This window comes from Clytia hemisphaerica, unplaced genomic scaffold (assembly GCF_902728285.1).
Source record: "Clytia hemisphaerica strain Z4C2 unplaced genomic scaffold, Clytia hemisphaerica genome assembly, whole genome shotgun sequence".
Taxonomy (NCBI): Eukaryota; Metazoa; Cnidaria; class Hydrozoa; order Leptothecata; family Clytiidae; genus Clytia; species Clytia hemisphaerica.
Window position 1 is genome coordinate 20097 of NW_027103291.1, and position 11486 is coordinate 31582.

The 11486-nt window shown below is 36.3% G+C and overlaps 1 protein-coding gene across 1 annotated transcript; it reads right to left on the reverse strand.

Annotated features, from left to right (window-relative positions):
* Positions 1–75: 75 nt before the first annotated feature.
* On the reverse strand, positions 76–8382 carry LOC136810485 (circumsporozoite protein-like). Its single transcript, XM_067067056.1, has 5 exons — positions 8337–8382; positions 1800–1897; positions 1081–1132; positions 775–813; positions 76–626 (listed from the first exon to the last, which is right to left on the reverse strand). Exons 1-5 carry the CDS (start codon positions 8380–8382, stop codon positions 76–78), a joined length of 786 nt encoding a protein of 261 aa, XP_066923157.1.
* Positions 8383–11486: the final 3104 nt, after the last annotated feature.

The following is an 11486-nucleotide window of genomic DNA, read 5'->3' on the forward strand; positions in this document are numbered from 1 at the left end:
AACGACCCGAAAATAACCCCGTAGCATTTTATTCCAACCCCCTACAATTAAGTCACAATGATTAGATGATTCAACCTACTCTAGCGGTGACTGTTGGTTCTGATGCTGGTCTGAGAACGAAGGAGATTGATTTGGTGAAAGGTTGTCTTGGACATTACGGGTAGGGAAATCTACTGGCAGGCGACAGGATTCATTGTGCGAGTCATTTTGGTAACGAGAAGCACCCAGGGGATAGCCCAAAGAAGCATTTGACAAATGGTTTGGGTTAATTGGTGTATCAAGGTAGGGAGAGGCATCTGGTGAGCGATATGGAGAATTGATGGATGCGTCACGGTAGGTGACATCTGGTGAGCGATTTGGAGAATTGATTGGTGTATCACGGTAGGGGGAGACATCCGGTAAGCGATTTGGAGAATCGATTGGTGTATCACGGTAGGGGGAGACATCCGGTGAGCAATGTGGAGAATCGATTGGTGTATCACGGTAGGGGGAGACATCCGGTAAGCGATTTGGAGAATCGATTGGTGTATCACGGTAGGGGGAGACATCCGGTGAGCAATGTGGAGAATCGATTGGTGTATCACGGTAGGGGGAGACATCCGGTGAGCAATGTGGAACCAGACAACCTGTGAAAGAGAATACTTGGTCAATATAGAAATTCAGTAATATTTGGATTAAAAATCTTTCTTTACTTACAGTTAAAATTAATTAATAATAATTATAGCTGAAGTCATTTTAGTTAGTAAGTAGAAATTGATAAGAAAAATAACTTACTCAAGTCCATTGATCCTCTGATATTCAAGTTCACTTTTCCTATAAAAAATGATATAACATAAGATAAGTAAACAGGCCTACAACATGTGGACCTGATTGAATAATAAACAAGCTGGATTGAAAGCAAATATTGGCATTAATGAGTACACCTCAAGAAATTGAAGAAAACCCTTTTCCAGCACGATTATCGGCTGTTCTGGCAATTGTTAGAAAATATTGAAAATCTTGAGAAAAGTTGGTAACAAACGAACGGAAGAACGAACGTGGGTTAATTTATAGGACCTCTAGGTAGGTCCAAAAATCTACTTGGAAACAAGAGTGTTTCCATGAGATAATTGTGAATGTTATCTTTAAATACCTTTTATTTGGAGATGGACAGGAAGAAAATATCCTATAAAAAAGAAACCAAAAAATTGTTTAGGTTGTTGGATTGAACCCACCAATCTTTAGCACCCTACCCGAATGTTCTACCTTTACATCCCGGTTCAAGAGAATTTTTTGTAGACAGGGGGAAGTTTTCAGGGTAGGGGGTTTGCTCTAGACTAGGGGTAGTGAACCCTTCTGAACTACACGCTTTTTTAAAAAGAATACACTTCATAAGAATGTCCATGATAAAATGGCCAAAAAATTAAGAATATGTTAAGAATATCACCATAATGGAATTTTCTTACTCAACCTAAGAATGCTATTTTAGAGCATTTCTGATTACAAATTGTCAATTACCCCCAAGTAAGTCCCACTCTGTTAACAAAAATGCCTTTTTATGCTTGAGACGTATGTACTAAATGTTAAATCTAGTCCGAATTAGGATCCTGACCTAAGAATGCTGTAAGAATATTTTAGGATGATTTCCCCAAAAAATTTAAGAATATCCATGATAAAATGGATTTACACCATTCTTATAAAAAAAAGTGTGTATGTTCGGAAAGCTGACATTATCAAGTCTTGTTCAGAAACCAGGAGGAATATACAGGAATATACTATTTCAATATCTATTTTGAATTGTGCCTGAATTGTCATCTTACCTGGGAAGCATCAAAGAAAGATAAATCATTGTCATCACCATTATCTTGTAAATGTATTGAAATCATATCGTCTGAGATCTCATTATCATCTGAGGAACCTAGAATAACATAAACATATCTTACTTAAAGTTGGTCAGGATTATAGTGTCCTCAGGACCTGGGGGTAATAAAAGTTTTCTCCATTTTTGACGATTTTAAGACCCTTTGAGAGAAAATTTCAGCCAAAATTCTGAAGTTTTGGTGCAAATTTCAAGGACCTTTGAGGGAGTCAATCTTTTAATTTTGTAAATTTGCACCCCTTTAAAGGATGTTTGAAGGTTTGAAAAAGGGACCCTTATGACTCCCACATAAAAGTAACCCATTTTGCCAAATATCCCCCCCCCCGGGTCTCTGGGGTGCCCCAAGAAAAAAGCAAGTACCCCATTTACTTCAGCCCCCAGCTTTTGTTAGAACTTGTACTTTGGACCTTCTGACACATTAAAGTTTAAGCAATTGATCATGATTTTGCTGCTACTAAATCATGAAAATTAAGCACTATTTAAGGGTAAAACATACCATTTATTTCTAACTAAAACAATCTTGTCTACTTTTTAACATTTTGTCAGTTATTTTCAACTATTTTCAATGAAAGTAAGCGTGTAAATTTCAATTCTAGTTATCTAATTTTTTTTTGTATTCTAGTTTTGAATCCTTTGTGATTGCATATACATGTCATGTAAGGCTAATCCATAGTTTCTTAGGTAAGAAGACCCCCCTTAAGTGGGGCCGCCATTTTCGAAAAAAATGTTGCCCACCATGGTTGGGCGACAAAGACAATTTTTCACTTTTTACACCCTCAAAACACCTTAAAACGATTACCTAATTGGGGAGAATAATAGTTTTTGTGGTTTAATTTGGCCTCAAACCAGCTTAAAATAGTAACTCTTAAAAATGTATGACATGGTCTACCAAAAAATGGGGGGGCATGAACCCCTGCCCCCCACCCCCGTTGGTGGGGCCCATGTACGAAAATAGAAAAAAATTTGAGACCCATAGTTTCCTCCTGGGCCAGGATAATTTTAGACTGCTCGGTTGTCATATCCCCCCCTGAAAATGAAAAAAAACCTTTTCCTACCCTTTTGCACTTTCCCTCCCAAGAAATGTTGAAATTTTTCTCTCCCCCCTTTTCACGAGCTAGATCCGAGCAACTAATTTTTAAACACCTTTGACATTTGCATTACACACCAAAATGTACTTCTTAGTTCAAATGTTATATAAAAGATAGAAACAAATGATAAACAAATAAGAAAGAAATATCAGCCATATTATAAAAGTGAAAAGTTCTCTTCCAGAAAAGTTTTGTTACACCTGGATTTCTTTTATTTGCCCCCCCCCCCCTTATTGGAAAATCATTGAAAAAACTTCCCCAACAGCAGAAAAGGGGTGAAGTTGAAAAACAAATGAAGTTTGGAATACAACCCAATTTTTTTCCAAACAATCCGTTTTTTATATACTCTAGGGTACCTAATAAGCCTCCCCCCGGCTTGCTAATTTTGGTAAAGATTTTTCAAAGTACCCAGGATATTTTTATTCTAACCCCTCAAAAGGGGGACAAAAGGTCTAGATTTTTTAAAATTTCCCCAAAAGTGCCAGAAACAGCCTTTTGGACACTTGAGAAATTCCCAAAGTAGACCATAAGTGGTTATTTGGCAGAAGACATTATTCCTCAGGCAGAAATTCATCCAAGGATTATGATTGAAGCATAAGAAATTCATTTAAAATTTCACACCCCCTTAGAAAATCAGTATAAATGAAACAATTGTACAAGAGTCATAATAAGGTTAGATGATTTTTGTTGAGCTTGTTGACTTCTATTTACAAAGGAAAAAGTTACTTATCTTAAGGCCCTCCCCATAGTGGGCAGAGGGGTAGCAAGCCCCCCTTAAAATGGAACCCCCCTCTTATAGCTCAACCCCCTCTTCAAAATGGAAATTCCTCAACCCCCTCTTTTTATTCAACCCCCCTCTTGTTCCCAGGTTTAAGTTCAACCCCCCTCTTTTTTTTGACCTTTTACGCACAAACTGTTACAATCTCTAACTATAAAGGTTGAAAAAGCAACATACTCCATCAAGAGTTGTGGAAACAGAGTTTTTGCTCCATTCAAATGAATGGAAATATATTAATTGCTGAGAAATTTAAAAATGAATGGAAAACACTCTTTTGCAAATTGCCAAATCTTCTAAGCCCCCCTTAAAAAATTAACCCCCCTCTTTTTGTCCAAGCCACCCCTTTTATTTGAAATTTTCACAAGCCCCCCTTCTTTTAAATTCAGTAAAATTCTCAAACCCCCCTTTTTAAAGGGGGGGGGGGTGCCCACTATGCTCCCCCTTAACTGGCAACCCCCCCTTAGGAAAGTCATACTTTTAACACCTCCTTGCTTAGAAACTATGTGATTTGCGCAAAATTTCAGTCTAATCAGCTGCCCCAGGTAGGCACTCAGGCAAAATTAGGTACGGAGACGTGCCTATATATCTGACAGGGTCCACTTTTCAAACCCCAGTGGCAGGGCCTGTTTGCTGTCCACGTTAGTGCCCCCCCTTGAATCTGACAATATTGTGAAGTCATAAGCCTGCTGCTCCCCCAGGGAGGGGGTTACTACCCTCGCCATCTGACAGAGGTGCTCCGCTGAACTTAGAATAATGGACCCTACTCGGGACAGCAGTTTTTGTAAAAAAATTGCTATAACCTGCAAAAAAGTGAGCCTGCGTGGGACTGAAATATTTTTTCTACTTTTTCCCAAAAATTTACAAAAAGACCAGGTGCATTTCCAAAAAAAATTGGCCCCCTGTTGACGACAGAGTTATTTGTTGGATTTTTTTTTCAATTGGTTTGGAAATCCTGGGAAATTTTGTTTCAGAAGTAAAATGCTACGGGAAACCCATGTTGTCCACTGGGTAACGAACTTTAACTGGAACCGCCCATTTTGCCCTAGTACTTTTGCCCTGGCCTGCTCCAAAGTTTAGAGGGGACAGATAGATACACACACTGACATTCTTCATTCAGATTCTGGCACAACTGAAAAGCTAAGAAAAGGTACATCCATACCCTTTTGCCCAAGTAATACAACCACTACAAATGTTCACCTATAAAATATGTGGTGTAGAAAGTAAATATTCAAATACCTGACACACTTACTTTCATGAAAAGTTTGCTTTGTTCCTTCTCGACAGAACCTTCTCCTGAACTCTGCCATAATCCGTGTTCCTTGTTTCGTAGAAGAGAATGAAAATTTTATGCATGAGGCAGACTGTTCTTCGCCTCGTGCGCTAAATCAAATTCATTGGTTTAAATTGACGTAATCGTTCAAATAACCAATCAAATGCTGCGCACTAGCCTCCGTTCATGTGTAGGAAAATAACATACAGGCTCGATGATAGAATCCGAAACAAAAAAGTCGGGAATAATTATGTTTGGTCTGTCTGGTCTGCAAGATCTCAAGAGATAAAGATTTTTTCATGCCGAGAGAACGTTAGAAGATTTTACCGCAGCAAGCTCGTCGAAAAAGTATGAAGTTCAATTTTTTTCATTTTTGAAAGTGTTTTAGAGGCTGAACCACAGAGATTTTAAAAAGAAGACACCTTCACATCTTATGAAATAATTTTTCCCATTTTCCGATGTCCAGAGGCACAAAAATTAGGGTACTCCATTAGGTACACCATTGGAGTACTCCATGGATGGGCTCCATGTTTTACAACGACCCACAAGAAACCACAACCAGTCAAAAACCAAGAACTGTCTCTCATCTATCCATTACAGTATAATACAATATCATGTCATACAATCCAATCAGAATACAGAACTACAGCATAGGATCTGTACAAGTACTCTCTCTTATATATTGCCACATACGATAGCCAATGTTCAATCACAATACATTATTAATTGCCATTCTGGAAACAAGCAACTTTTGCTGTCTTTACGACGAATAGCATTCTTTTTTCTTCATCAGTTCAATTCTTCCCAAAAACAAGAGAAGCACTATCTGGTCGGGATCAGGTCTTGAAAACTTTTTCTGATACAGTATTCCAAATATATCTCTCGGCTCTCTCATGGTAATAGTCTCACATCATAATATAATCGAAGAAAGATCTTGCATTCAATGAGTCTCATCCTCTTCTACTCGTTTTCTGATAAAATAATTATAAACTTCTATCGCTCACGAAAACTCCCGATTTTTTACCACGTGACCCACTCTGACCAATCAGAAGCTCACCGAATCCTGCGTTCATATTATGAACGCGCCCTTTCCCTAAGCCAGTATTCCAAGGCAAACTTAAAATCCGTAAATATAAAAAATGTAATAAATATAATAAAAACGCTATATTGCCATAAGCCGTGTGTCATAGCCTTGTGAATACGGGCTTAGTTAACTAGGCTAGCCTCTGTGCTAATTGGTGCGAAATGTTTTTTTAAAAGATTTGGACATGCATCATTTTACCCAAGCGGAATGGGACTTTAGCTTTTAAAGGTATTAATATTATCACTTTTTTGTCGTTATTGTATATATCATGAGAAGTATTTATTCTTTTGTCCATCAAAAAGTAATTTCTTTAGAAAAATGACATTTTCATTTTTAGTACAGAATGAATCCACTTGATATACAGGATCAAATTAATTCGGCTCGATTTACTCTTTTTTTATCAGGAAAATGAGACTTGACCTAAAACAAAAAATAGAATAAGAACAGTGCGTGGCTGTAATAAAAATTGAACACTTGGTCGGGATATGATTGAAAAAGGATATTATGAAATGCTCGTGACAGCTAGGACATTTTATAGGATGACATAAACTTACACAATACGTCTCTGATCCGTCTTGTCCACATATTATCAGACTACAAGCTAAATTAAAGTTTGGATTCCGGAGTTGATCTTCTTACCTTACCTTTAAACTGCCTCTTCTACGAAAAACTAAAACGAATTCTGTTCGCCAAAACGAATTCTCGCAAAACGCAGATCCTCTTTAAGTTTGATTAGATTTTAAAAACAGAAATTGGCTTAAAATTTACTTACTGGAAAACCGGGCAAGATTACTAGAGAATGAAGTGTTGACAAAATTATAGACATCCAAGGCATTATACCCATCGACGTAAATATTTAGGCGGCTGCCTCCAATTAAAGAAATAGCTAGGTTTCACACTTTCGCACGTGTATACAGAAAATTCGAATAATCAAGTTGATGGCTCAAGTGGCTATTTCATTTTCATATTCAAAAGTTATGTAATTAGATAATGTAATCTTTTCTTGCTAATGGTTTTGAATAGAAACGAGAAAATAAAACGCACCGTCTGTAAAATGAATATTAAGTCAGTAAATTGAACGCGTTTCAAAATAAAAACAGATATTTTACTTTGGATGATAAGTCAATGACTACTAACAATTATAGAATAATTTATATATTGAAACCGCAAAGCTCCACTCTACATGTTGAGATATTTTATTTTTGAAATTTCCATCAAAAAGATTTAACATGTAACCTGAAACCTGAAGCTGCGTTTCGAACTAGCCGACTATCTACCCCTTTAGCTGTTCTACACGACCCTCGTAATTTGATTGGCTAAAAATTCTCGGAGAAGAAATCATTTCACATGTAATGACATCAAAAAAAGAATGATGGTTAAGGAGCCTTCTTCCAACAAATCTTATGTTATTGTATCAATTCATAACATTAGTAAGTGAGTGTTTTAGTACAACTGAAGAGATTTTAAACCAGATTCACTAATAACTTCCAAATACAACATGAAAAACTAAAATAAAACAAAAATAACGTTTGTCACCACGTGTCTGGATACCTTTGCCCCTAGTACTCTGTATTTTTGAATGTTGCTTTGGGTTATGCAACGCACAAAAGAAATTGATATCGTCAGCTTCCTTTTATGTTAAATGCGGAAACCCTTTGCAGCGTGCACGAGCCCAGTAATCACAACCTTCTGCATTACATCCCATCCAAGAGGAGTCTGTCTTGATACATGCAGCGGATTCGGCCTTTCTATCGCAGATTCGGCAGTAGTTTCCCTTTCCACATTTTTTTTCTGGAAGTAGCGGTAGCGGGTCTGTTTGAGGTAGATTTTTTGGGAGAGGATCGTGCCAACATAGCAAAGGCGGGAATGGTTCTTTTTAATGACGTAGATGACGATGTGGAACGATTATTGGGTTTCCGAGACAATGTTTTGGGGTCTGTGGTCCAATATTTAATTACACCCTTTCTGTCTCGTCTTATGAACATGCTATCATCCCCTTAAAGATCATATGGGTATGCATTAAAACACTTTCTAAATACATACAAGTATACCTGCAAATATCTGCCGAATGCATCTGACCCCCAACTTTTGGTTTCTACCAAAAATTCTTACCAGTGCAGATTTTTAAAGCATGTTGTTTTCGTAACACACCATTCGTATGATCGCGTCGGGATTGCGACCGTTTAGATGGACAATCTATCCACTTGTTGCTTTTTCGCTGGTCGCTACTGTTGCGCATTTCAAGGAGATTTTCTTACTCGAATTATCAAAGACCGAAACTTCGTCAGGTGCAGCAATCTCCATGATGATAGCTTTAAGTTTGCAACAAAATGTGAAACTAATTTATAGTTTCCTTGCATGTATTTTATTTTCTCAGAGGAAAACTCACTAGTTATATCGAAGTTTTAAATTTTCCATATGAAGACGGGGTTACTCCAGTTTCTTTCTCTTAACCTTTAGTATGCCGCTTTATATTTTCTTTCCTACAAAGAATTGTCCCTACTTAATCTTAAATCTTAATATCTAATGCAATTGTGGGGCTAATGTGAAAGATAAAATACATTTTTTCCAAAGCTTATGCTTCGATCCCGAACCTACAGGTATAAGAGAAAGAAACACAATTGAGATTTGATGTATTGTGTGGATGCGAAAACATGAACATCCTCTTTATGAGCTTTGTAGTGGTATACGAATTGATCAATATTGAGTTCGAAATTTGTACTCTTTCAGTCCAAGGTCTACATGGTATAGCATTCTTTCAAATCTTTTTACTTAAATTTTAACAGTATCAAAATAGTGAAGAAAATGGTAACCGTATCACGATGCGAAAATCTTCGCGAAAATGATATTGAGATTCCCGGCTCCTATTAATATATTTCAATTCCACCAAAATGGGCGACAACTCAACTCATTCAGTGAAGGTCTGAGAGTGACTCTGCAATTTATACACTTTGATGTGTAAAATACAGACTAAAAATTTATAAATTAATTATGCAAAAAAAAAATAAAGTTGACTAAATAAATATTGATTTAATGAATAAATTAACATAAATTAACATAGAAATGGCCAAAAGGGACAAACTCCAAATGCAAAAAAAAAACAAGACAAAACACAGACCAGACTGAAAAAATGCCAAAAGACAGGAAACTGAAAAGACCAAAAGAACACGAAACTGAAAACAAACAAAACTGCAGCTGATGCTGTAACACACTATGTAATGAAGCCTTAGAGTCTACAGGAAATCAGATTTTACTATAGTAATTCATATACATGTTTTTCTATAAGCACCGACGGGATAGGCTCAATTAGGTATTCACCCATGGAACACATGTACAAAATTTCAGCCAATATGGACCATTATTGACGTCTATAGGCTAAGGTTGTTTTCAATTGAGGTGGTGATATGCAGGACGTAGGCATTATAGATGGCTTCATCGAATAAGTGGAAGGCGCATTTAGTTGTCCACTTATGGGATTTGCGGACCATCCCATGTTGGCTGATAACGGAATCACATTTTTTAACAAAGCCCATGTTTTGATTGTAGTCATTCACAAGTTTCTCTTTCATGACATCATTTTTGTTTCGATCTCTCTTTGCCACGACGACTTCCATTTGCCATTAACCATGTGCTTTTGTTAGCCTGGATATCCAGGCTGTAAACTATTTCACAGTCTAGTTTTTGATATTTTATGTTCTGGTTTAAAGCCTGGTCTCCCTAGAGCGATTTGCATTCTTATGAGAATGCATTCCGCTTGCTTGCGCTCACTTCGCTAAAGCCGTAAGAACCAATCTACACGGCGCGGAGTAGACTATGCTATAGTCTAAGACGAGTTTCATCTAAAAAAAGAACAAACGTGAAGAGGGGAATTTTTTTACGGGAGTGGCCGTTGTCTTAGACTATATCAATTTGGTCGAAAAGCGGAAATTTTAGATTTTGGTTAGCGGTGTGATCGGCCGGCCCGGTTCGAACAAATGTAAACAAACAGTCCGGTCTGACTGGTAAATCCCGGGGCAGTTCTTGCTGTGAATACAAATTGACCCGACTGGAATTTGATACCAAAACAGGGCGACAGAAAGTTGATCTATATGTGTGGAAATGTTTTATGCAATTCGTTAGCATTTTAGTCTCTTAGCCTCCTATTAGTTAGTACTTTAGTTTGTAACTTCTTTGCAACAAGGTGTTTTATGTAAATGCTTTGTTTTGAATTTATTTTTAACAAGCAGAACTCAGATTCAAGCAAGTATCATATATATTTTTTCAAGAATAAAAGAGAGAAGAGGTAAGCAGTACGGCTCTTTTCTTTTATTTTGAAAGACTAATCTTTTTGTAACACTCTCCAGTGTATGCAGATTATTTTGTCGGATTGCTCATTGGAAAATTTTATTAGAGCCGCATTTTTCAATCACAGCTTTTTTACAAGTTTTACAAGTGTACGTGTGATGCATTATTTTTCTTTATCAAAATTTTTTCAATTTGTCATTTTCTTACAGGCCGCGAGCTAACGAAAAAAGAGGATCAGTGTGGTTTGCAAAAAAAGAATGAATCATACTCATATATAAAAAATGATATTGTAAATAATTATACCCGTGAAAACATCTGCAGTCTATACACAGCAAAAATCAGTAATTATACCAAACTTGTGAAATTAAAGATTATTGGTGAATTGCAGTTTTATTGAAAAACTTGAGAAAGCTTTTAAAATTTTGAATAAAGCTGTAGTCTACTAGTCACTATACTACTAGTCACACATAGCAAATTTTTTTTGAATCAATTTGATATTTTGGGTGAATTTACCAGATTTCATTTTCACAATTGCAACTTTTTAAAGTGAATTATATGTGAGTTCACCCGAAAATCAAGGTATATACTTTTTTAGATTTTTCCTGTGTGAATGATCAGCATTGATTTTGATTTTTTGAATTTTAAGTGCGGTCGGGGCCGTAAAACAACATATCAAATTGGTCCCACCTTATGGTCTTCCAAAACTTTTCAAGTCCAACACAGAAAAAATTCAATGTAAATCATTGCATGACTTTTTAGTGGATTCGCGGTGAAAAGCTGCAATTAATAATTCACGATGAAAAGGTAAATTTCACCGTGAATTGTTGTCAGATTACAGCTTTTCACCGTGAATTCACTAAAAAGCCAAGGTGAATTTCATTGATTTTTTTCCTGTGCGAAGTTGTCATATACTGATTATGATTTTGATAATTATTAAAAATATAAAAGTTTCAAAATAAATAATCTAGGTAGTTTCAAAATAATGAAAAATTATACAAGTAACGTGTTAAAATTTTATATTTTTAGAAAAGTATATATAATAAACATTTCCAATGATGTTGACACCAACTTCAATAAGGCACCGCGCTGAACCTAAAAATAGATTTTATTTTTGACATAATCAT